Below are 26,634 nucleotides of genomic sequence, written 5' to 3'. Positions count from 1 at the left end.
AAATGTGTACGTAGGTATACATACAGATGTATACAGGGAACTTTAGTCGAATATCTAAACTATTTTTATGATAAGGTGATAATAATTATGACAGATCATTTACAGTGACCATTGGACACTTTTTATTACCACTAAATATATGCATTATCCACAGGCATACATTAAATAAAAGTATACATGTCATACAACCTCTTATTAGTCATTTTTGTTTAACCTTAACAGCAACGAAAATAATTTAAATGTTCGACGAAAATGAAACACCCATAGTCGTTAAGTACTATTACCTAAAATAACTTGTTATGTATTGATTGTAACAAAGAACATTTCAACTATCTATCACTTGAGAACACCTGGTAAATGCATGTAATTTCTACGTCCGATAGTATTCACGATATCTACATAATTTGAAGTAATGTCACTTCATAATCAAACAAAATAAATGTATTTTACCATAACTTAAATCGCGAATTTTATCGACAGCCTCTTCCGGTAATCCAAGTGTAAATGGCCGAATTTTTCTCCCCTCAGCAAGTAACCAAGAAAGAAAGAAGGAAAGAAGTTCAAAAGGGTCACGCGAGAGCGCGCGAAGACGCGTAGAAGAGAGAAAGAGCGAAGGATATGATTTATATTTCTTTCCGATCGTTCGCATTAAAAAATGGTAAATGCTCTTAATGACGGCATTAATAATTGTATTCAACGAACCGCCGGTATTGACCTGAAGACACCCGTACGAGGCACGCCCGTAGAATACCCTTGTAACGATCTGGTCCGGCATTCATCTGGGCGGAGAGAGATCGTTTGTGAATGAGCGAACATTCAATGGGCACACTTTTGATCCCGACATTATTAATTATCCGCAAGTAGCTGCTAACGCCTGGCCTTCTTTTTCTAGACCAGATTGACTTTCCAGTCTGGAGAACCCCCGTGACTTTGACCCGTGACTCAACCTCGGTCCTTTCCTACTCTCCCATCGCTACTCTCGATTCTGGATTATATCACAACTTGTATGAATTCTCGTTAAAAATTTACTTTATTGGAAGAACGTAGTTTTTGGGAGTTTAGGTTCTTGGAATTGGAACTTTAGGGGTTTGACACATTGGGGTGTTTAAATTTGGGATTGCAAGTTGGGAACTTTGGGGGTTTAGGATTTTTCGGATTTGAGAGTTCGGGGGTTTGGAAGTTTGAGATTCTAGGATTTTTCAGATTTGATAGTTCGGAGGTTTGGAAGTTTAAGATTCTAGGAGTTTTCAGATTTGGGAGTTCGGAGGTTTGGAGGTTTGAGATTCTAGGATTTTTCAGATTTGACAGTTGGGAGATTTGGAAGTTTGAGACTCTAGGATTTTTCAGATTTGACACTTCGGAGGTTTGGAACTTTGACATTCAAGGATTTTCAACTTTGATTCATTAGGACGTTAGGAATTCCAGATTTGGATCTTTCTAAGTTTGGAACTGCAGGACTTTAGAATTTTTAGACATTGAGGCTTTGAAACTTTCGGAAATGCCTTTCTTCAAAAATATATTAACGCTTATTAAGACAAGGATCTCATTAAAACACGAAGTGGAAAGATAAAGAAAAAGTAAACGCTGCAATCCAGTGCAAAGTCGCTTAAAAATTCCCATCTCTTATCCGCAACTTCCTATGACAGCGAGGTGAAACTAGGTACGAGTTGATCAGAAATTGGTGCTATCGACCGGATGTGGGCGTTCACCACGTTGTTCGACGCAGAAGGACGAAAGAACAGCCAGAGGCCATCGGAAATCGCTCGAATCGTGACCCTTATCGCCTTATTAGGGAAGGCACCCTTCGAGGACTGCGTCCCCGGACGCGGTCCCGTCTTTATCAGCCGCTTGTATCGGCGTTCCCTTTCATGGTCTTTAAACCGGCGCACTTAGTATGGCCCGTCATTACTTAACGGTGAGTAATAAAGTTGTACCACCAATTAGTCGACGCCGTGGAAGCACGCGCATCAACGCGAAGCAGGTAGCCGGCCTTGCGTATCGCGGCCACGTTTTATCTCCACGATATCTCGTTTCGGTCGTCCAGGATAAAATCGGTAATCCGAGAATAATCGTTATTATTTTACGTTGAGGCTCGGCACACAGATCGGCAGCTGCCGAGCAATTTGCCAGTCTATGATCGTGTTCGATTGTTGCATCCACGGGAAACGACTGGTTTCCTGGTTGCGAAAACCATTTCTGCTAACTACGGAATTATGTGGGAGGTGTTGTGTATCGATCGCCGGATTCAAACCAATTACGACAAAATTGAAAATTTTCAGACTGAACGGATTTGCTGCCAAGGTCCGTTACTGTTAAGTGTAAATAATTGGACCTGGTAGTGAGTCTGAATAATTCTATTTAAACAAACTGTCTTCTGGATTTGTCTGAACAAACTGTATGAACTTTGAGGAACCTAAAGTAGTTTCCGAATTTCACCTGTTTTTATCATCGAGTACAGTACATACAGAATTAACGAAATTGTACGACAAATACAATGTTTATTTTATTATTAGGTCTGTCAGAATGTTCTGTCCAATAATGTCACTGCTCGTGGTTCTCATGTTCTGTTAGATCTAATATTAACATCGAATGATGTTACTACCAATGTACCTTGCTCAAGCCCTTATAGCTTGCACACAACCAAAATGAAAGATCTAACTTACTAACCTTTCTATCCATAATAGAAATTAACCTTAACCTTTCTATCCAAAGCCATGTCCATCCATAATTGTCCAAACGTAACATTGTCTGTTCGCAACTGTCCATATCTCTCCATATGTCTCCTAAATACCGTTCAAGGCCCAAAAGAGCCCTCGTCCTAAACTCGCGAGAAGAACCGGAAGTCGACAGAGAACCGCGTTGGAGTTGTCACGAATCGCGGTTTGGTGATTTTTATTCAGAACGAGAAGGGCGGAATAAAACTGGGCGGAAAAGACAAACAACCGGTCGCGGCGTGCGAGTGGGCTCCAGGAACGTAATTAATGAGCAGTTTGGCGGTCGGCCGGACAGCTGTCCCGTCTTTTTTCTGCGACGAACGGAATCGTTGGCCGTCGCGGCAACGAAAGCCGGAGAAAACGCGGAAACCTCCTCTGGACTCGAAGCAGAGACGCGCCTTTTGGACGCTGCGGAAGGAACAAGATGGATTGCCTGACACTACCGGACAAGATCAATTGAATTTCTATTTGGACGTAACCGAGAACCGTTTGCTGCTAACCTCGGTCCACCATCCTTCCCACCCTTCTTTCCGCTCGAAACTCTAATTCTTCTTCCGCCGGTCGTCGATGTCACGATAATTGTAGTCGGTGATCTAACGTTCATCTCTGATTCATCGGGTTTCGATAATCACTGCTTTCTTCGACGGAGAATTTGCTAAGAGATCGACCTTATCATCTCAAGGTAAAGTAAATAATCAAAAATGTAATTATATTTGAGTAAGAATATTGCAACTCGATATGACTCAGAATTATGTACAACACTGTTTCAACGTAAAATCTGAAATTCTTTCTAAATGTGACAAACTTGCAATCTACCTTTGACTATTAATAATTGAACCATCACTGATGAAATGTCCATCAATTGAAATATTATAGCATAGTTGACATATGTCTCACAAAATAAAAAGTAAGAGTATTAAATTATAAAATATTCACCCTTAAATACTTGCTCGAAAGAAAGAAGTAGAATGAACAGTGCTTCAAAACCTCCTCCAGAGGCAACTAAAGTGCCCTAAACGCCCAAAGAACATAGTGTACGTCCCTGAACTGAATGTGTAACGTTTTCATTAGATTTTGTGAAGCAGCACAAACAATTATCGTAATCGCTTAAAACTTTCGAATAACATATTGTTTCTGTTCTGGGACGACCCTCGCGTTTATCTCGCGGTTGCAACTTTCACAATCTTCGTTTTCAAGGAATAAACCAGTGGTTCGAGCATATCGCGCATATACCGATACTCCAATCGGTTATTGACCGCGAAAATGCTTACGCTCGTAAGCAACTGATACTCGCTGTTCAACGTTGATAGAGGAGGCGGTGGAAAGAAACGACGCACCGCGGAAAAACAGTGAGTGACGTAAAACTGGGTAACCATGCTACGTTTTATCAAGGTCGTTGTTTTCATGGTTTAACTTCAGTTAATATTAAAAGAAATCTTGTTCCAGATCGTTCTTTATTGATATCGTGTCTATATTCGTCTTTATTATTCCTTGAAAAACAAGTCGGTCGTCGAGAAATGTTCTTTTATATGACGTACGTGGTGCGTCCTGCTTGTGCATTTCAAATCAAATTTTAGTTTATGTTGATTCTTTAATAGGTACTATTTATTTAAATACTAAATCTAACTTCACTTGAATTAATGATATTTTGATATTATAAATTGAAGTTTGTAATTTAAAACTGAAGTACATCAAGTTTAGAGGTTATGTACATAATGTATAATACATTGATGATATTATTGTGGTACATTATAGTGTATCATACAATTGATCATATTCTTATGATGACCCACAATGTATCACGCATTGATCATATTGTTATAATGGATCATAATGTATCATACATTGATCATATTATTATGATGACCCACAATATATCACACATTGTTCATATTATTATGATGTCCCACAATGTATCATACATTGATCACATTATTATGATGAACCACAATGTATCACACATTGATCATATTATTATGATGACCCACAATGTATCACACATTGAGCATATTATTATAATGGATCACAACGTATCATACATTGATCATATTATTATGATGACCCACAATGTATCATACATTGATCACATTATTATGATGAACCACAATGTATCACACATTGATCACATTATTATGATGACCCACAATGTATCACACATTGATCATATTATTATAATGGATCACAACGTATCATACATTGATCATATTATTATGATGACCCACAATATATCACACATTGATCATATTATTATGATGAACCACAATGCACCATACATTTACCAAATTATTGCACTGCACCGCAATGTATTACACATTGAGCACATACGTTTATCCTACACAAGTGTTACACATATATGCCACGAACATTTATCGCATACATAGTACACATCGACCAATAAAATTCGCTTAAACGCAGCACTTTCGTGAGTGCGTCTACTTTACCATTAAATGCGAAGCGTACTCTTTTATCAGTAAATTGGTAGTTAAAGTCAAGCCGTTTTAACATTGTAATGATATGCAACGTTGCGACATAAAGGCCGTGACATGACTCGGTCCCTATACTCAAACTATTAAGCAATTTTTCCGAAAGTTATAATCGCACAATGGTTTTTGTGTTAGTAGCCGAGAAAAGGTTAATTCGAACGAGAGCCACGTAAAGTTGCTGATGGGTCTCGTAAGCAGAACGCAGCTCAATGTATCATTAGGTAGTCATTGCGATCACCGTGGGTCCCGTAGGTACACGCACCGCCGACGGACACGTAGGTAAGCCATCCTGGCTTCATTCACGTCAGATGCGAGCCAACCACGTCATTTATCTGCCAACCATCCCGGCTAACGATGCATTGCCGGCTTGTTGGTCGAGCTTCGTGGCATCCTCGTGTTCTCTGTACTTCCCCTGGAATTTCCTTCTCTTTTCTATACGCTTTCAATTCGAACCTTTTTCGATTTCGTCAAATACCGTTAATCGATACAAAAATAGTACATTTCGAAAAATTCTACGTTCTACACTCTTTCTATGTAAACGAATGATCTGTATTATTTTTAATTTGAATCAACCTTCCCTTTCAGGAAATACCATCCAACCATAATAGTGCGATTCAAACAAATTATTTAAAATGAAAAATTGACGCATGGTATATGAATAAAATATTCAAAATATTCGAATGAAATGACCGAGTATATTATATATTTAATGACCAATCTTCGAATTTTGATCATTCTAAAGAAGTAGAAATTCCAAGGGCAGATTTTTTTGTTCCTGTCCATAGACTGTATCAACACGTTACCCCAACCTCATCTTTAATTAATGCGCATTAATCTCGTTCGCGAGAGAATTTACCGGCGCTAGAATCGGCCTGAGTGCGAATAAAATTAATGCGCATAATATGTATGAATGCAATTCATGTCGACGAAGCTGTTGTTCATAATAAAGAAAATTCGTGTAATAATTTTTATATCTTCCATTGATTTTGATAACAAAAGGAAATCGACCCGAAAATTCTCTCAAATATTCGTACGCAAAATAATTATTTAAACCTCTTGCGATAAATTAACATTCGTTACTACATTCAGTCGGAAATATTTAAATATTTAAATTATATAATTGTCAAGTTTATAAGTTTGTTAACACTCAATTTATTATAAATTCTCTTCAAGTTTATTTATATAATTACAGATTGCAAACCAGAAAAATGGTTACAGATTTAAAGCGAGTGAAACATAATGGTAACAGATATAATTACAAGAAAAAGTTACATCTTGACCTTAAAAAAATCAGCCGAAGAGGTTAAACTGCAATTGCGATGCTGTAACATTTTTTCCAGAGTCCTGGTTCGCAGCCGGCGTCTTCGTCGAAGAACGACTCGAAAGCGTAATACAATATCACGCGGTCGAAGTTAACGAGAGTTTCGCGTGTTCCGGAAACCAGCGGGTTCCTCTGTTGCCGCTGCCAGATACGACCACGTTTACATCCTTGCGCTCGGACCACTCCCAAATTTTGCACGCACCTTAAACACTTGGAGCAATTAGCGAACTGTGCCACGAGGCCGAAGCAAAAACAACCCCTGCCTTTTTGTCAATGTTTCGTCGAACGCCATGTTCGGCGCACCAGTCGTGCTGCCGCAGGCTTGTATAAATGACGAATAAATTATTTATCAATTTTGCCCGACTGTCGCTTAATTTTTATTACCGTGACGAAAGTATAATTTAACGAACGCTACGAGATTATTAATTTTAAATATGCTGTCAAATTTGCATTCTCCTGGTCGTCGCTCAATTTTTATTATCGTAATGCGAGTATAATGTCGCGTGGAAAATATTAATATTCCTTTCAAAATTCATGTATTATCTATTGAATCGATAACGAATACGATTAACATTCCCTATGTTAAATTATCAAGAATATAATAATGGACTATAAACATAAGTATAATTTAAACAACGTCATATGGAAAATAATACTTAATATTTTTAAACGCTCGCGGTGTCAAGACATTATCATAATGCAGGATCATAAAGAAAATATATTATTTAACGTCCTCATCATCGATGCAGTGCTACTTAATTTTTACCGTAACATAAGTATAATTTATCGAATATCACGGGAAAATATTAATTTCGAATATTAAACAGGTATTGAAATATCATAATCGATCAACACTCGCGGTGTCAAGTCATCAGCAATATCGTAATGGAGGACCATAAAGTAAATAAATTAGCATCCTGGTCATCAATGCGTAAGCACCGCTTAATTTTTATTGTCGTAACTTAAGTATAATTTAACGAACGCTATATGTAAAGAAAATAATTAAATATCAGATCGATATGTGATTGACATTCCCGGTATTAAGTCATCAGTAATGGAGGGCTATGATTATTTAGAAAAATATTAATTCCGAATATCGATATTCGATCCGCAGTCGCAAGTCGTCAGCAGTATAATGTAGGAGCATAGAATAAGAAATTATTTACATCGTCAGTTCTTAAGCATAATTCAATGTACGTGGCATTGAAAGGGTTAACGTTGAATACCAAACGGTCGTCGAGAGAAAAACATCGGCATCGCGACGGACGATCGTGGCGTCGCTGGACCATCATCGCATCAATGCTCCTCGGATTGACAGTCCCGGACTTGATAAATGATACTCGGTACGGCCCCATAGCACCCCTCTCTCCTTTGGAGTTTCGCGTTCACCGTGGATCCACCCCTGCTGAGCTCGATCGAGAAAGAGGGTGCCTCGTTCTCGGACCGCTCGCAGTCTGAACAGACATCCGAAGAGAGACTATGAGCGGAGAGAGAAGATATCTCTGCGGTGAGAAGTAAACACGTTATACAAACGAATGCGGGATCGATAGCGTTGCTTGGGATCCTGTGAAGACTTTCTCACTACCTCCTCCAACTCCTTCGGCTTCTCTTTTCCCCTCTCGTCAAGCTTTTTCCGAGGGACTCGTGTTCTCTTTCCATTGCTTCACTCTGGAGGGTCCTCGATGTCCTTCATGATCGATAACCTCGGCTAAGTAATTCTCGGATTTGCGGAGGAATATGATTCGGTACGGACTGGATTTAATTGCAGATTCGAGGGTTGTTAGGAAGGGTTGATCATGATTATACTGATTTATATATTTCAGTGTTTTACGCGATGTTTGAGTGAAGATGCATTCTCGAAATTATCTGAGAGGATAGCATAGAGAAATTAAAGTTGTCTTAAAATTGGTCAATTAATTTCAAATAATTTTCACAATAAAAATAGTGAAACAAAGGAAACTGTTTTTGCTGAGTTGCAAAACTGCGAATGTAATCATGAAATCAACATACATATAATACCAGATAATTAGAGGAACTCGTAGATCGCTGAATGCGCTTTCTGTATTTACAGAGAAAACAGAATAGAAACGCAGATATAAAATTTTCTAGTCGACGATGGTGTAACTAATACTCGTTAAATATTAATCAACCAGCCATCAGTCGATTTCCTGAAAAGAATGTTTCTCCTAGAACAAACTCGTTTCTGTGATTTCAATCGAAAGTTGAGGTTTCGTTCCGTCGAAACAGGTTTCATCCTTTGAAACTGTACTTATACTTACTATATACTTACTACTTGTAATAATTTTAATTTTTATTTTGTCGTATAATTGATCCAATTGCACCACTAGTTATAACTCTGTATAACGTAAGAAATTGTCTGTCCACTTTTTTTTTTCAACAAGTTACGTGCTCCTCGTCACTGGTTTAGAAACTCTCTCAAAACTGACGTTTAACAAGCTTTCAGCAAATCCTCAATAAACCCGGACAGGTACAAGCACCGTTTACGACGTTGTCTTTCTTCTGGACTCCAAATCCCAACTCGTCGACAGATTAGGACCGAAAGGGTAAATATTGACACTTATTAGTCGCTGGTTAATTCTTCGAGCATTGGACACGCGCGTTGTTTAAACACCCGAGGGATTTGCATTGTACCGAAGAGGTGAATAGCTTTCTTGTCGAAAGGCAAGCGATCGGTATGTGACGAACCGACAACCCTCCCTGAGGAATTTCGAAATTTAAACGCGCCCAACCTTGCCTTTCCGGTCCATGAACGGTCGCTACGACAGGGGAGATATTCTGTGACAAAAAATTCTGTTTTTTACATTTATTACTTAAATTGTAATAACTATTTTTAAGAATTATATTATACGTGATAGGATGAGTCAAATAATATGATCGGTAACATATTCAATAATACATGTATTTAAGTATTAATAATATATTTAAGTATACAAGTACTTCGATACTCAAGTAACGAAAGTATTATAATATTCTAATAATTTGAGAATTTTAGTATTTTTCAATAATGGAAGTAAAAATTGATGTTAAAGTGAAATAATAGAATTTTCATGAACGATTCCTGCGAAGACAAATGATCGTCCTACAATCGCATCTATTTTGCGTAGCCAGTTGCAAAGATGGGGTCGTTAATGTAAGAAAAGGTATCGCGGTTTTTGCTCTAGTTCTCGATCCTCTATCCAAAAGATTGGCTACCCTTCGAACGATTGCTCAGCGGTTTTTCCGCTCCGCCCCGAAACGCCTGTTCGTCTCGTGTTCGCTATAACGCTGCCATTAAATCCGTGGCTTTCTACTTATAGCCATCCATTTTGAATTTCCCTTCTTCTGTATTCTAATTCCATCGCACTTCGAACGAATGCTATTTTAAACATTAATTTATTACGACACGGCCAGAGAATTTCAACCCCTCGACCTTTCAATGGAAATTCAAGATTAAATTTCCCGCCAACTGTTTGTACGAGGAAACCCAACTTAAGGTCCAATGCTGAGTACTCGTCATATTTTCTGGTGATGTCAATCCTTTTATATATTTAATTACAGAAATGTAACTCGTGCAAATATACAGATTTCGTAGCTGCATTCGGTTCAGATAGATCCAGAAAATTGATCGAGGCGCAACGCAAACAAAATATAAATCAATCGAACAATAATAGAGGCCGCTCGGTTTGATCCCGATATTTCCAATTTTCCCAAATGGTCGCAAACGCCACCCTACAGCCGGTGAACATTCTCTCCCTTTGGGGTACACGGGGCGGACGAGGGCACATATGTTACCCCCCGAGATACCGCGCCATTTCACGCAACGCAAAGCCCCAATTTAATTTGTTCTGCGAGCAAGAATCCGAAATGTATCTGGTTCTGCGGATCTCGTATCACCGTTACGTTGTTAAACGTTAGATTGTTATATTACAACGTTGACCACTCGTTCACGCGTAGGGTTACCACTCATTAGACTAGTACAAAATAGATTACTACTCGTTGAGTTATTACAGGTTACACTATCACGCGATAGATTACTACGCCTTCGACTACTGCACGATAGATTACTACGCCTTAGACTACTACACGATAGATTACTACGTGTTAAATTATCATGTGCTATATTTCCACGCGTGAGATAATTATGCATTGCATTATTACACTTATTACACAGTTAGATCGCTACATGCTGTATTACTACGCGTTGGATTACCACCCGTTAGATTATCATCCGCTAGATTATTACACGTTAGACTACCACTTGTTAGATTACTACGCGCTGGACTACCATTCGTTACGATACTATGTTCTGAATCACCACCAGTTAAATTGCTACAAGTTAGATTACTTCTTATATTACTACGCGCCAAATCTCCATGTGTTAAATCACCGTGAGGTAGTCCTATGTTAAATTACTACACGTAGGATAATGCGTTGCATCACGAGTTGTATCATGAAATTATCCCTCATTGTATCGCCACGTAAGCTTGCAGATCAAACTTTCAGCTCTACATTCCTCCACTCTCCAAAAACGTAGAAATCCCTTAAATGTCACGGTCGATCAGTTCATCCCTACCACACCCTCAAAGCCTGCCCGACAGAATATTCAAACTACAAATCATCATCCCAAATCAACTTAAACGACACTAGAGCACTATATTACTGTACAATCGTATTTACTACATCCCTTAAAGGTAGCTGTCTACCCTAAGAAGAACCTCGAAACCATCCATGAAGAATCAACGTGTCCAAACTTCGGCAAATTATCGAGGTAGTCCATCGACAACAGGAGCGCGTAACAGATTTTCGGCAGAAAAAACGGTAGGTAAACGGGGGTGAAAGTTTTATTGCACGTGGCCAGGGAATTTTTGCCTTCTACCTGCGGAAAACGTGCAAAACAGCTGGCAGTAATTCTGTTTATGGTGTTGCCGAGGTTCTGAGTGACCGTGCGACAACGTCTCAAAAATGAAGACACCATGGCTAGCCGTGGTGTACAGTTATGGGGTGGGGATAACGCGTGGGGAGGCGCGTGTCTTCGAAGCTGTTCGGTTGTTAAGGGACGCTGCTATTTATGAAGCGGACTCATAAAGTATAAAGACGGCGCATTTTGGCTGCAATACGTCATCCCAGATGTCGTTCAGGTAGTTTGCTTAATACTACGTGTCTGGTCTGGTCCCGCTGTAAATAAGAACCTGCCCTTTTTTCTCCCTCTTCGTCTTCCGTCTTCTTCTATATCCTTTGTTGATTCTCCAGGAAGGAAATTCTCGTGAATTTCACCGTGTAATTAAGATTTTTTATTATGCTTACGGTGAATTCCTTCGAAGGTCCCATATGTCGAACTCGAGAATTAATTATGGACCTTGCATGCACATTGTAAGAAGAAATCGAGTCTCAACGTCCGATGTTTAATTAAAAATTTTTAAACACCATGCTAACCCTTTGTACTCAGGAATATTTTTCATCTTCTCTTCCGAGAGATAAACACACAAATTTCAAACCTTCAAGTTTCGAATTTCAGAAATCTTCAAATCTGTCAGTCACCAAATTTACTTATAAAGTTGTGAACATGGGAATTCTTAAAATTTAGAAATATATAGAAATTTCAAGGTCTTAGAATGATTTGTATATCATCGGGAAATTATCTATCATAGTTGCTCGTAGATATTTCCTTGTCTAAACGGAAAATGGTAGAGATTTCGGAGCAGGGTAAATGAAGTCAGTAGGTAAAATCATTTACGGACCGCGAAACGTTGTCCCTGTCGGAACCCTCGTCGCTTCCCACAAGTATCGCCCTTTGCGGATTATTATTTATTATCATCGTTCTCTACACACGAGAGCTGGAGCTCTCCGATGTTGTTCTCCCGGCATCATTTGCGTCCTAGTGTTGGTGAAGGTTCCACACGTACGCGCGTAAGATCGTGCTGGTGCGGACGCGTGTCCATCCTGATCAGCCGTTCAGAGTCCCCGTAGGTTTGGTCACCGCGACCAAACGCATCATCAATCACGTTTTTTCGGGGTTGCTTTACTATTTATAGTTTGTCCGCAAAGCCGTCTATTATCTTCCTCCGGACGATAATTGTTTCCAAGCGGGCCCGTTTAAGCGCGAGCCGATCATTAGCTTTCACGATTGTGTCTTACTTAATCCTGCCTCTCCGTTCCAATTACCTGGTTGACAACGTTAACGCCTTTTTCTTTGCTTAATTACTTTCCTAACAAATGAAAGACTTAGTGGAAACATTAAGATAGCCATTTGTATCTCCTTCGGTCTATTCTTGATGAAAGTTTTACCGAGACAGTGATTTCTTCATCCATCTCTGCTGCAAGATGCGTTGCTTTGATTAATTGTTTAATATTTAATACGGTGGCAAGGTTACAGGAAAATTTCTAAGTATAGTTCTGAAGATTTGAGGGTCTAAAGACTTAGGGATGTAGGAGCGTATGAGAATATGTGTATACAGATCTGGGGATGCAATGATTTCGATTGTTTCTACAGAAGAATACAATAAAAGCAATTAAAGAACATAAAGTACAGAATCGTTAAATTCTACACAGAGTGTTACGACGACGGGCTAGTATGAAAGAAAAAGATTTCGATTGTCCGTGATGAGGTAAAATGGAAGGGCTCTCCCTCCGAAAGTGGTCGAGCCTACTTTCATAATTCTTCAGCTTTCTTCGGTCTTTCCTCCCGGCCCGGTTCCCCTCCTCGCAAATGCGCCGGGACGAAAGTGGGATTAATGAAAATACAGAAGGTGAACGGGGGCAGAAGAGACGTGCTAAATGCACGTGTATATAACGGGAAAGAGGAGAGAGGGTTCAACAGGGTTGATTAATCGTCGCCGGTCAGGCTTCTAGAAAGAGACGTCACTCGCAAGACTGCCTGCGTCTAGCTTCGCCGAGCTCTCTTTGTTTACCCGCTTCGAAATATCTATTTCAGTCTTTCCGGTTGCTCGATAAAAACGCTGAAAAACACTTGGAACTTCGAAAAATTTTCCAAAAACGAAGCTGGAGATGCACCGTATCCAACGGATGATCAATCGTGCCACTGCATTGTTAACCTTCGTCATTTTGTACGATTCTGTTTCAATTCAGGATTTCTCGTTTTATGGTCGTTGAATAACGGAAGAGATTTATTTTCTACAGGACTAACTAAAAATTCGCTGGAAGAATTATGCATTTCGTTTATAAACTTGCTAAACACGAAAACAACGATTAAATCCTCGACCCCGATCTCGTCGACAATCGAAACGACCTATAAATAACTGAGCGATCTGTCGTCGGCGACCAGCTCCCCATTAAAAAACACCTTCCCTTTTTAAGAAGCATCATTAAAACCCACTTATCAATTTCCCCGATTTTATCGCAGTATCTCGCGAGCCAGCTTCCATGCAGGGGGTTTGGTCGTCCCCGATAGGCTGCCGGGAGCACGCAGCCAGGGGGTTGCACACATGGCAGGCATTGTGCGAGGTCGGGTGCGAAGGGGAGCCAATATGGGTTTTGTGTGAATAGCGTGAATAGTGGGAGGGGATTGCGGCACAGATCGAAAATCGTCCGCGTGTGTCGGGGGTGGCCTTAACTCTGAATCAAAGGGCAGCTGATAGAAGCCGAGGAGCACCCCTGCGGTAGCCCGAGCCGAAACGGGAGGCGCTACACGAGAAACCCCATGGACGAGCCAAGGGTAAAAGTCCCCTCCACCTCCGCCGGGGTGCCTGTGTCCGCGTGGTACGGCAATAAACCCGGTGAAAGTTTGCCGGGGTGCCCTTTTTGGCACGCGTAGAACCCCCTGTGTACCGTGGACGGTCGAAAATCGTCACGGGGACAGAATTCGTTTCATTTCATTGTAAGTCCGCCTCGGTGCCTGGCGAGGACCTCTCTCCGTGTGCCGTCTCTCTGGAATACCGTGGCTCAGTGCTGTGCGAAGCTCCCGATCGTTTTCATCGAGTGAGGTTATAACCACGTGTCCGTTCGTGAGATGTGCTCTACTCGAAGTGACCGAACCGGTGTCGTCTGAGATCCATCGTGACCGATAAGCCTTGTGTCTCTGTGCCTTCGTACTCCGATCGCGATGGCCAGCTCCGCGTATTTCGCCAACAGCGACTCGGACTACTGGCCGTATCAGTCGATCGGCGATCGATCCGAACAGGTTATGTATCCCGATAGCGCCTATCAGCCGACGCATCAGCAGCTGCACTCCAGCTCGGATTACGCTCAGAGACCGAGCCAAGAGCTCTCGCCCCCTTCCAGCCTCCTGGAGACTCTTCTGCGTCATGGGAAAGAGGCCATCGCGGAGGGTTATGCTAACTCGACCGGGAAACCGGTGACGTCACCGACCGGACAGAGTATTCCTTACGTTTCCTGTCAAACTCCGCCGTACACGCCGACTTCTTCGACGGACAGGACGTCGCCGATCGCACCGTACCTCCCGGACGCTCAGGATCGTCTTCAGCAACCGGAAAACAGCAACGGATACTTGCAGAGCTATCAGTACCCCGCGCAGCCACATTCTAGCAATTGCGCGGCCCCGTCGGTGGTGACACCAAGGTCTCCCCCCGATTATGGAGTGCAGCAAGGCTATGGCGCTTATGCGAATAACAATAATGATGGGAAGCGGAGTCCTAACGAGATCGAGTACAAGGACGACCAGACGCAGAGGCAGGTGGACTATCCTTGGATGAAGTCTTCGTACGCCAACGGTAAAGTTGTGATCTTGGTTTTCATTGAAATATAGCGTGGTTGTATATCTAGTTAATTTAACTTTTGGTTCATTCAGTTGCGCCAGTTAGATAATTATTAATACAATATTAAGAGGGACGGAAAGTTGAAATGTATATATGATTTAATAAGTCGATAAATTATTGATTAAAATTTTTATCTCATTGGAATGACTAAGCTAATGAACAACTCAGAAGTACAGTAATTATTAAAAACAACGCGCAAAGTTCATTTGAATTGCAGTCCAATTGCAAGATTTATTAACAAATTTTTATTAAGAAAGAACTTAGTTTTCAAAAACCTTAATTTTATTCGAACTTGTGTTGAGAATATTCCAACTAATGCCTCAACTCCACTTCGATACCGTATCGAATCAATTTCACTCCCCAAGCTCAGAAACGTAACCTAACCTCAAAATCTCGTTCACTTTTCAATTCTCCGGTTGCAGGGGATACGAACGGCGCAGGACAAAAGCGAACACGACAGACGTACACGCGCTTCCAGACTCTCGAATTGGAAAAAGAATTCCACTTCAATCGTTACCTCACCAGAAGGCGTCGCATAGAAATAGCGCAGGCTCTGTGCTTAACCGAGCGCCAGATCAAAATTTGGTTTCAAAATCGCCGCATGAAGGCAAAGAAGGATGGCAAACTCAGTTACAATGGGGTGGAAACGAACATGGAGGACATCGCGTCCACCAGTCAAAATGGGTCACCCATCGAAGGTCTTCTAACGGGAACAACGACGTCAACGACGACCATGATGCATGCTGCGCAACCTACCACGTCCGTTCAGCACGCTTCCGCAATGTCGGAGCAGCATCTTCACGAAGCTTATCTTCAATATCGTCACCAGCAGCACAGCATGTACGACGGACACAGTTACTTTCATAAACAAGCGTACGGAAGTCAGATACATAAAATGACTGATCATCATATCGAATCTTGAACATTTTTATCTGCTTTGTAAATAAGACTGGTTAGGTTAGGGGAAGACTGGTTAGTGTAGTTTCGAAGGTTAACCTTGAACGAAGATGAGAATATTATGCAATAGACTGCGTTCTATTAACGTCGGGGGGCTGCAGTAGATACTTTTGCAAGATTCTGAGTTGAAGTGACACGTGACTTTATCTTATTAATAGTTTTTGTACATTAATTGCAAGTAGGAAATTTACTGTGTATTTTGCAAGCCAATGAAGCTCCCGATGGTCAAAGTGTTAAGTTATTACCTAAGTTATAGATACTCGAACAAGTTAGCTAATTTATGAACAGTGTATTCAATCGTGCCATGCAAACGGTTAAACTAGTCAGTGGTGCCTCATGAACTAGCCATTAGGGAAGCATAACCTACAATCGGCGATTCAATCCTCGAGCATCGAATCGATAAGGAACAACCGTAAGAAAGGAAATTACAAGTATAGCACGACAAAGTTCGACCTTTACGGTGGATCGTGAGCAGGGAATGCCGTTCGGGACAAGATCGGGCCAGCTGACCCTGCAACCACTATGATTTATGGCCAAACGAGCTAAACAGCCGAGCATCCTGCGGCTCAGGTATCCCGAAAGCGCGGTCGTTCACGCCGTATTTCGCTCGCCACGGTCCGCTCCGATCGGTTCGCGTTGCAACACGCTTGCTCACTTTTTCTCGCTTCGAGTACGTTTTGAAAATATTTTGACTCGCCCGCTGAAAATTCATACTCGGCTGATTAATGACGATGACTCGGCGACTCTTCCGCTTTTGGGGAAAGTTCGGCGCGGGGCGACTGAAGACGGGCTTCGGTGCCGCTTTGATCGCGATGCGAATCGATACGGAAATGTACTTGGCTGATATACCCCGTGCAACTTTCGTTGTTCTTAAAATACTTATGGATACTTAAGGATATTTAGGATGTAATATTTACGTTTTAATTGCGGGGGTTTATTTATTTTAATATCTTCTAAGAAAATAGTGATTAAACGAAAAGGTTCTGAAAGCACTAGGATAGTTCAGTTAAAAAGTGCTGGATGTGTTAGATTTCAGAAGAGGAATTAGGTGCAGGAAGATAATTTTAGAATAACTTGAAACCCCCAATGGAAGAAGCAAATGTATACTTTCAAAGATACAAGTATCCTTGAAAGCATCTCCAAGATTTGCACTTGAAGATGTGTATAAGATTATGATTCAAAGTGAGGTGGAAGGAAATGTTTATAATTGAGTGGACATTTAGCAATACCGATGCGAGTTGTGGAATAGGGCGACAACGGGGAGTCGAAAAGTTAAGGGATGAAGAAGAGTGGGGGGCGCTCAGCAGCTGCGCCGTTCACACGCAACAAGATGGCTGCAAACGTTCCTCGTGCGTGCAACGCCGGTCTTGTTCATTCTTTTTTCTCCCTGTTCGCGGTTTAATTTGCAATCGTAATTGTTTTCTGGAATTGTAGAATTTGTGTCGCCCGCGAAATTCAAACTCGAGTTGCTCCGAGAAGTGTTATTTAAATTTGATGTAGATCGAACGAGATCGAGGATCTGCAAATTCGTGTTCGATTTATTTGAACCGTGATGGTAATTATATGTAAGGTAACTTTTTTTAATTATAACGTTTGAACTTCTGTTGCAATAATGTAGCGACTGATCTTTGCATATTATGCATTACCTCTGAATGTTCCTATTAGATAGTAAAACGATGTACATAAATACCTAGGTATATTATAGTAGCGTCTTGAAAGTGATAAAAAATGTTTAAATAAAAATGAAACGAGCTCTTGTACAGACAAGAGTAGATATTCTTAAGTACAATCGTAGAATTATAAAGCTTATTGTTAGTAATATAAATCTATTTATTACGGAATTAATGTTACAGCGAATATTTTTTTAAATTGTACTTCAAGAGGGATACTAGTCGATTTAGTATAAGTTGCACGAGATAATCTTATAAACTATATACTTGGCGGATAATAAATTATTCCAAAAAGGTCACTGTTTCTTCGTCAATATTATTAACATCGATAGAAGCTTGCTTTTATTTAAAATTATAATTCCTATACTATGAAAATGAAGTCATTACATATTTAACATTTCATACAACTTATTTGATGATATTTGAAGACATTTATTTATTCAACTTTTTACTTTTATTTAAAGACACAATTTCTTTAATGGTCAATCTGTTACATATTTTATTTCCAATATTTTATACAACTACTCGCTGATATTTACAGATATTTATTTCATTTATTTTTCAGCCTAATATTTTTGTTAGTATTTTTGTGTACGTATATTCAGTAAGTTTAACTCCCGATTCACCAGATATTCCTCACTTAATGGTTAATTTAATCCTTCTTCAAATTTTTAAGATTACAATCAACCCTTCAAATTTGTAAATTGTGCCTCAACGTATATGGACGTAATTACTTGAAGATTCATTAATTTTAAGCATCGCAACGCACTCACAAATTGGATAAAACAATCTCAGAAAAGCCTCTATATTAAGAATAACCCGAAAAGGAGTTGAAGGCACGAGTACCTCCAAGGATACATAATCGTTTGTTTTCGCGCCTGTAGAAAGTGAAATTAATTCGGACCGCCAGCGAAGGTTCCCGCCAAATTACTCGGTAAAAACAATCCGACGCTCTTAAATCGTGAATCGTGTACTCGTTATCTGCCGATCGAAAGCCATCAATGGCAATAAAGCACTTTAACGAGAATTCGTCATTATCGAACCGGTCACCTAGGTGGCCGACACGGGTTTAAACTGGTACTTATTTCTTTTTTTTACGTAAAGAGCAGAATCTATGGAGGAGATGTGCCATTTGCGAAATGGTCACGAACCGCTCGACCAGAAGTGGGGAAGGGAAAAAGGAGGGAGAAAGGTTTGTATGGCAGCGTTGGGTGAAGCTACGTTGCAGAGCACAACCCTGAGACGAACAGCAGCGGCGAGAGTGAACCTTCGGTACCCAGGGGTTGGACGAAGAGGGCGAGGGTCGATATTGTGCTTGACAGATAGTTTCCCATAGCTCCGGCAATCCATCATGGCCGGCACACGGATACGTATTGGATTTTCTGCAACGCGTCTTAGCTGTGAACCTCGAATTGAATATATTCTTTTTTTTCTCTCTAGCCTGTCCGGGTAACCCGCGCGGAATTTATCAGCTCTCCAGAACGCGCCTCCTTCGCTCCAAAGAGTTTATAAACTTTTTTTCCAAGTGTCTGCGGTATGTTAATCTTTTTCTCTGTATTCTTTTCGACCTGAACCAATTTTAATGTTACAGAAATAAATACTAGGTGACTAAATTAACAGGTGTTGTAATTTTCTCTTACAGAAGCGTTAAGTTTAAACTCCACTTCAACTGAATAATAATTTTCTACAATATTTGTGTTTTCTTTAAATTTGGATTTCGACAGGAAATGTATTTTATGTTTAATTACTTGATGTATAACAATATAATTGTGATTGAATATGTATGTATTTGTATATGTGATTGTATGTATTTTCAAAGAACTCTTTTATAATTAGAATAAGTTGTAAGCACCACGACAAGGTTAAGTATATTCCAGACAGTGCAAGAAATGTCAACCTACGATCCCATCAACGGCAAAAAGAAAAGCATCATAGCTCGGCAACCCTTATTTATGCAAACGCCCAGAACCGTCCACGCAGAAGTTAATATATGGGTATCCTGACGGGCTCGCTATTACAAGATCTGCATGAAAGCACTGTCTGTTAAACTTCCTCGCTCAAATCATTGTACCATTGATCTTTAGGATAATACAGTTACTAATGCATTTCAATTCAAAAATTTTTAAATTTCAAATTTCTGCATCTTTCTATAAGCTACGAGCGCGATAATGCTCGCTTCACGAGCCGTATAAAGCTACAATAAGAAAAATCTACGTGTACCGCATAAACAATCAGATAAGTAACTCGCAGCATTCACCCTAATACTCTATCAGCACATTTATAAGTGGCTATAAGTCGAATCACTACGATTAGCAACTTGAAATCGTTTTTCCTTCTTTGTACGGTTATTATGCTAAATTGAATCATCAGCTCCAATCACCGATGACTCCAATCGACTGAAATTTCGCATTAAGTAATGAGACACAATTAAAAACGTTATCGCGAAAGAAGCTTCCTGAACTTCGTAGCAATTATACATTAGCGCATACAGCACTGTCATCAATTTTACTGATCACTTAATATTTCCGTCTAGAAGCGATTATTATTCAAATAGTGGTCTCGGCGAGGCACTTAGGGAATCCTCGATCTACGAACGCAAATGCTCCCCACGATAATTCGCGACCACTTAAGGCCCGCTATCACCGGCAATAATTACTTCCCCGGACTCGTTCCGCTTCGTTGACCCGCTAGATTACGAAGTATCGATGCATCCTGGACGAGGGAGCCGAAGAGGATGACGCGCAAAGCGTCCTCCGCGTGGCGTCGCCGAGAGAAGGGCATAACAGATACACGTGTCCTGGCGGCTCTGCTTTGCGACACGTGATTCATGGGGGTCCCGATACGTTTTTTACACCTGCGACGGCTTTATTAGAAATTCTAATGGGACGAGCCGACGGGAACAGAGAGGGAGAGACGGGCAAACAGTGAACGCGTCGGAGAGAGAAAGAGAAAAGAACAGCAAAGAGTGACACGCGGCCGCGAGGCAATGCGACTCGAATCGGACCGAAATGCTCCGACCGTGGCCGAGTTCTTCCACTGGATCCCTTCGAAACCCAAAGGCTTTCATTACGTCAGTCTGAAATACATCGACATCCTGACGTGATGACTTCGTTATCCGAAACCCGTCCTCGGACGCTGAATCGTGACCACTATTCTTCCAGGAATGAACGCGGGTTTTGACGGAAAGCGAACTTTTTGAAATCGACATGTTCCCTCTGTTTGAATATCGCGCTCTTTGAGCTAATTGGGAACGCGGGAAATTTGAAATTGCGAACAGGTAGCTTTTACGCAAAAGGGATTTTGAATTTGTTGAAATTGTAGCCTTGTCTAAATATCGAGGTTAAATCTATTAACAAGGTATTGAGCTTCGTAAGACTTGAATACTTTTATAATAGTCTTGTTACGTTTAGAGTGTTTGAATATCGCGCCTTAAAATCTAGAGCGCGGGAAATACAATCTGACGTTACAAGTTGAGAAGTTTAAGTAAAAACAATTTACAATCTTTTACTATAATTTGAAAAGGTAAATCCTATCTTACATAATCGTTAACAAATTATTTATGTGTATTTAAATAACTCTGTATAACAAGTCTAGAAGTAGGAACCTGTACAATATAACTACTTATCGATCGAATATTTACATAAAGAGATTAAAAGAGATTTGTACTAACTATAGCAATTGTCATAAATAAAAGAAGAATTTTCTTCCAGTGTATACCAACTGAAAAGCACATTCCCCGAATCTGAACAATACCAATCCAGCCAAAGATCCCTCGAAATCACCCTCGAAAGAGTATCTGCTTTGATAGCATCCCTCAAGTCGGGTCCCCTCGAACTCGCGTGCAAGAACAAAGCGACGTGTCTCCGACGCGATGACGAATCCGCAAACGGTCCGGCGATCATCGCGTTTCCAGCAACTCGACGGTGTTTTGCGGCCAGGATGAACCCGTGTCTGATCCCGCGATCACTTGTCAACCTTTCTCCCTCTCGGCGTTTCGAGTTGGCGCGCGCGCGCTCCTCCAGAGCACGCCGTCGCGGCGCGAAAAGCGAGGCCTAGGAAGGATGGTAGGTGTAGGACAAATACCGGGCTCCGAAGTGGCGAATACCGAAGAGGTGGTGGGGATTCCCGCGTACACGTACACAACCGCGAGAGAACTTAAAGTGGAAGAGATAGCCAGTTCGGTTCGCGATGGTGGGGCGAGTTGCCCCGGCGGTGGGAGTCCGCGGAGGAAGGGGTGGGGCGACCGGGGGCGGGCGCGCGCGACAATTCAACAGGAACGACCGCACTTGCCACATCTGGTGAGCGAGCGGCACACTACTCGCTTTACGCTCGATTTTCTCCTCTTCGATCTCCGATCGGACGACTCGTTTCTTTTTTCCAAAATTTACATAAGGCGAGACCGTGCACCTGAACGAGGACCTTGGGAAGCTACACTCTTAACGGAGGTGTAAGTAATAGGTGAAGGGAAACCCGATGGGAAAATAGTAATTAGAAGGAATACGAGCAATACGATCTGCTCGAAATAAGCGTAGGCTCACTGCTTATTTGGAATTTTTTCCAAAAGAAAATTCCCTGTCTGCTGTGATTGTGTGCTTGCAGTATTTGAATTTAAAAATTCGAACACGAGGAATAATTGCAGGAAGTCATTTGAGAAAAACATGGTCATTTGGTCAAAAGTCCGATACCGTGGTACAATGAGCAGGAGTACCGTGATATTTGAGTATGGAGACATAATAAGGTACTATCCCTTCGACCCTTATAATATACCGGTAGTTGCATAGGTGCAACCTTTGAAATGCTCCCAACAATTGATTAATCTGGTTCAAAGCTGGTTCTTCGTCGGCAATAAATTTCTACTCCAAATGGTCGTCGAGTACACGGTCAGAATATATGTTTAGGACTGACAAGTTTAGAATGATTTCGAATAGTGTCGAAATGAATGAAAACGTAATTCTGTCCGCGGAGGCACGAAGCTCTGATAAATTTATTTGGTGATCAAATCAGTGGCATTAAAATAACAGTGTCCACGCTTATTTAAAACAGACTGTACGCAAGGAAACAGGTCGAAGTATAGCGAGCGTCATCCGCGAGAAGCAAAGAGAGCTCCGCCTCCTCGGCCGTCCCCTACGCTCCGGAACCCCACCGGCACGTCGCCACCCCGCGGTGCCCCCCGTTTGACCAACTGGCTACTACGTCACACATGCTTCTGCTCGCTCGTAGCCACCAACTCCGAAGGCTCTCCTCTCGACCGGCTCAGTCGGTTCAGTGAGTTACGAGTTGCGTCCGGGTTCGCCGTACGTACGATAACGGGGGCGTCAATCGGATCGCGCGATTGGGAGAGGATTCCTAACCTCGTGCACGTTTTCCTCTTTCTCTCTCTCTCTCTCATCCCGATTCTCTCGATGTTCCATCCTCGTCCTTCCCTTTCTTCGTCCCTGTCGCTCCTTCTTCCGGTCCGTCCCTCTCATTCGGCTATGGGCAACAGGTTTGAATTTATGGGACAATAAAGAGTGCGGTGCGTAGTGCGCGCGTGTTACCGTCTCGCTCGCTCCCGTGCTGTTCGCTCTCTGTTCGAGCAGCCTCTCTCCCACGGACACGTTCCGGATTCTCTCGCGCCGTCAACGGAGAACGCCGGAGACTATCAAACTCTCATAAAACTGTCAACCGCGGCCGGGCCGGCTGACTTATGCGCGCCCCTTCTTCCGATTCCCGACTCGTCCGCATCTCGTCCGTTTCGCGCGCTCCGAGACGCGCGATGCGTCCAGCGGTGGACCGATAGTAGTGCTTCGTTGTTCAGAGAAGTTGCGCCACCGACCGGAGGAGCACCGATCCGTCGAAGGTGTTGCCGAAGACATAATCACACGGGTACCGTTGCGAATCGACCGAGACAAGTTCGAACGGAGGATCGAACGATCGGCGATCTCGCGGGGAACCACCTCTTCTTCCTCGTTTCCACGCCACGAGGGTGTACGCGGAAGGGGGCGCGTGCGCGCGTAGCCCCCTCGCGGAGACGGCAAGCGGAAGACTACTTCTTGGTGACGTTGCGGCCAGAAGGTTGCAGAGGAGAGAAGGAGAGAGAAGCAGAGCGATCCTCGCCCCACCATCGGTGCTCGGGGCTCCCGAATATCTCTCCATTAGCCCCCCTGACGGTGCTATCCCCTCCCTGTGACCCCTCGTATTTCCCGTCTTGCTCGCACACCCCTCTTGTCACGTCGGATAGCAGCCAGGCAACACCACCACACTCGCAAACGGCGGCAGCAGCGCCAACAGCAGCAGCAGCAGCAGCAGCAGCACCATCACAGACCCGACGGAGACGCAAGGAACGGGGTTGAAGAATCCTACGCCGGCGGAGAGACCAATCAAGGTTTGACGAACGACGGGGATTGGTCGAGGCGCTCCTCTGACACGCAGAGAGCGCGGGCACGTGACAAGCTACCGCACACACCGGGCCTCCGTTGGATCGTGGCGAGGCCTTCAGTACGATACCAACCACCCTCCGCGCACGCAACAGGAACGGTGAACGGCGAGCCGCGGCGATACGCTTCACCCCCTAATGCGGTGATATCGGTACACCGGGATACCGACAACCAACGACGGTTACTTCGTTCCTTGGAACATTATTCCGCGTCGGGACGCGCTTCCGTGGTCCAACTCCGTCGTGGGCCGTTCGTCTTTCGCGAAACCTGCGTCACGGATTTCACGGTATATAAACATCGGTGATTCGTGCGAATAAATCATCGCGCGAGAGAGAGAGGGAGAGGGTGGAAAAAAGGCAAAAAAAAAAGAAGTGTGTACAGGGTCTCGTCTTCAATGGGGCGACCCGATAAGCCGGCTGTTACGCGCTACTGCACGCTGCCTCCACGAGTTCTCTGTAGGTAATTGCGACTCGTGAGATCGTAAAGAAGCAGAAGACAGTTTTATAGCCCAGGCCCACGTGGCCCTCGTAAACTCGACTCGGCTCAGGTCGGTTCAGACTCTGCCCGCCTGCCGGCACACGGCCCGTCTGCCTCTCCGTCTATTCGTCGCGATCCCCCTCGTTCATTATCGAGTCGTTTAGGGACGTGTTTATCCGCGTGTAACGACGATAGGTGTGAACTGACTGCTGGTCCAACGGAACAGCTAAACGGTGAGCTTGTTTTCTCCTGCCGGTCAGTGATAATAAAACCCGTAGAGAGCTGCCGGTGCGTCGGATACCACCGGGGTGTCATCATCGTCGTCGTCGTGAAAGCAACGTCGCGATGACACGGTCCTGTACTTAACGACAGTGCGCGTACGAGTTCCCGCCTGCCGCCAGTTGGGGGACCAGAGCGCGATCGGTGCTGTGTTGTTCTCGTGAATGTCGAGCCGTACACGTGTGGAACGATTCACAGAGTGACGTCGACGACGGGTGCAGTCGCGTGAACGATGAGTTCCTATCAGTTCGTTAATTCGCTCGCGTCATGCTACGCGGGCCAACAGGCACAGCAACAGCCCCGAGCCACAGCAAACTCGCCCGGAGAACCGATGCAAGCGGCGTCCCCAGCAGGTGGAGACTATTATAATCCGAACGCCGCGGCAACCAGTTATCCGGCACCCTGTTACTCGCCTCAGCAACACTATCCTCAGCACCCGTACGCGACACCGGCCTCGGGGATGCAGCACACAGCGCCCACAGGGATGATAGACTACACGCAATTGCAGCCCCAGCCGAGACTCAGCGCGACGACCACCTCGCAACAGCATAGTCTGCACGCGCCGCAATCGCAGCACCATCCGCAGCAGCATCATCCTCAGCAGCAGCTTCACCAGGATCCGACGACGCCGCTGCTCCAAGCAGCGTCCGCGCCCTCGGCAGCCTCCACGTCGAGCTGCAAGTACGCCGACTCAACGTCCTCCACCAGCGTCGCGTCGCCACAAGATCTGTCCACGTCCACCTCCAGGAACAGTCCGACGCCCTTGGTGGCAGCCGGTTCCAGCAAAACCGCGTCGGGACTCACCTCGCCGCCAGGAAGCTCCTCGAGGTCGTCCGTGGCCGCGTCGGCATCTTCTCCGGCCAGCGGAACTTCGAGACCCGTGGGCGAAGGAAGCTCCACGTTGACCACCGCGTCGTCCGCGTCCTCGCCCGCATCCTCCACCTCCAGCACCTCCAGCACCGGGAATAACTCGTCCAACAAGTCCAATGCCACCGGCAGCAATCCACCGCAGATTTACCCGTGGATGAAGAGGGTGCACATCGGACAGAGTAAGTCTTTTGCTCTTCCCTTTCTATTTGCTCCTCCTGATAGCGTTTAATTGCGGGGTACCTTGAACGCGGTAGGCAGAACCCGAACGCCCGTTCTCCTACTTAATTGCCGCCAGGACCTTTTAAATCGGTATTGGGCTGATCGGTTCTCCGCTCGACTGTTCCGGTCCGTGTACGGTACTCGCGGCGATCAGCGACGAAAAATGGTACCTCGTGTATCTTGACGGTTTTACGAGATTCGTGCGATTCAATTCGGTGAAATCAGATTCGATGCCATTCGTTTTGGCAACATTTGATGTCGCTTAATTTTGGCGCGATACAATTTTATGTGGTCCAATTCAGCTAAGTTTACTTCAGCATAATTCTACATGATCTCATTCACTGCAATTCTCGATTTGACTTGAATCAATTCACCTGATACCTTATTCAATTCGATACTATTCGACTTGACACAAAGCTCGATGCAACTCAGTTCAACGAATGATTATTAGAGTAAAAGACCCAGTAGCTAGCACCGGTTTACCGACTCTCACTGC

The 26,634-nt window shown here is 43.3% G+C and overlaps 2 protein-coding genes and 2 long non-coding RNA genes across 8 annotated transcripts in view; 3 read left to right on the top strand and 1 right to left on the bottom strand.

The window, feature by feature from the left end:
• Positions 1 to 1,280: 1,280 nt before the first annotated feature.
• On the top strand, positions 1,281 to 6,876 carry LOC105664364 (uncharacterized). Of its 3 annotated transcripts, none has more exons than XR_013039825.1 (4): positions 1,281 to 3,396; positions 3,912 to 4,063; positions 5,336 to 5,476; positions 6,538 to 6,876. It is a non-coding gene; the product is annotated as an uncharacterized LOC105664364 (long non-coding RNA). The 3 variants fall into 3 exon arrangements; XR_013039821.1 differs by having other exon boundaries at positions 1,282 to 3,396; positions 5,333 to 5,476; XR_013039822.1 differs by lacking the exon at positions 3,912 to 4,063 and having other exon boundaries at positions 1,293 to 3,396.
• A 92-nt stretch (positions 6,877 to 6,968) lies between these two features.
• LOC143265351 (uncharacterized) lies at positions 6,969 to 23,675 on the bottom strand. 3 transcript variants are annotated; one of them, XR_013039817.1, is made up of 3 exons: positions 21,595 to 23,675; positions 8,048 to 8,384; positions 6,969 to 7,972 (listed from the first exon to the last, which is right to left on the bottom strand). It is a non-coding gene; the product is annotated as an uncharacterized LOC143265351 (long non-coding RNA). The 3 variants fall into 3 exon arrangements; XR_013039816.1 differs by having other exon boundaries at positions 8,052 to 8,384; XR_013039818.1 differs by having other exon boundaries at positions 8,104 to 8,384.
• On the top strand, positions 13,608 to 18,173 carry LOC100875892 (uncharacterized). The gene is made up of 2 exons (XM_003700459.3): positions 13,608 to 15,205; positions 15,673 to 18,173. The coding sequence occupies exons 1-2, from the start codon at positions 14,578 to 14,580 to the stop codon at positions 16,170 to 16,172; spliced, it is 1,128 nt and encodes a 375-aa protein (XP_003700507.1). The 5' UTR covers positions 13,608 to 14,577; the 3' UTR covers positions 16,173 to 18,173.
• A 259-nt stretch (positions 23,676 to 23,934) lies between the features above and the next one.
• LOC100877272 (Sex combs reduced) overlaps positions 23,935 to 26,634 on the top strand; it is a 48,793-nt gene continuing 46,093 nt past the window's right edge. The window contains exon 1 of the mRNA XM_003700388.3: positions 23,935 to 26,098. Within this exon, the coding sequence (XP_003700436.1) occupies positions 25,282 to 26,098 (817 nt within the window). The 5' untranslated portion in view covers positions 23,935 to 25,281. The remainder of the gene's footprint in view (positions 26,099 to 26,634) is intronic.

The sequence above is a fragment of the Megachile rotundata genome, chromosome 1 (assembly GCF_050947335.1).
Source record: "Megachile rotundata isolate GNS110a chromosome 1, iyMegRotu1, whole genome shotgun sequence".
NCBI classification, from domain to species: domain Eukaryota; kingdom Metazoa; phylum Arthropoda; class Insecta; order Hymenoptera; family Megachilidae; genus Megachile; species Megachile rotundata.
Note: the sequence above shows the minus strand (reverse complement) of the source record. Positions and strands in the feature narration are given on the sequence as shown.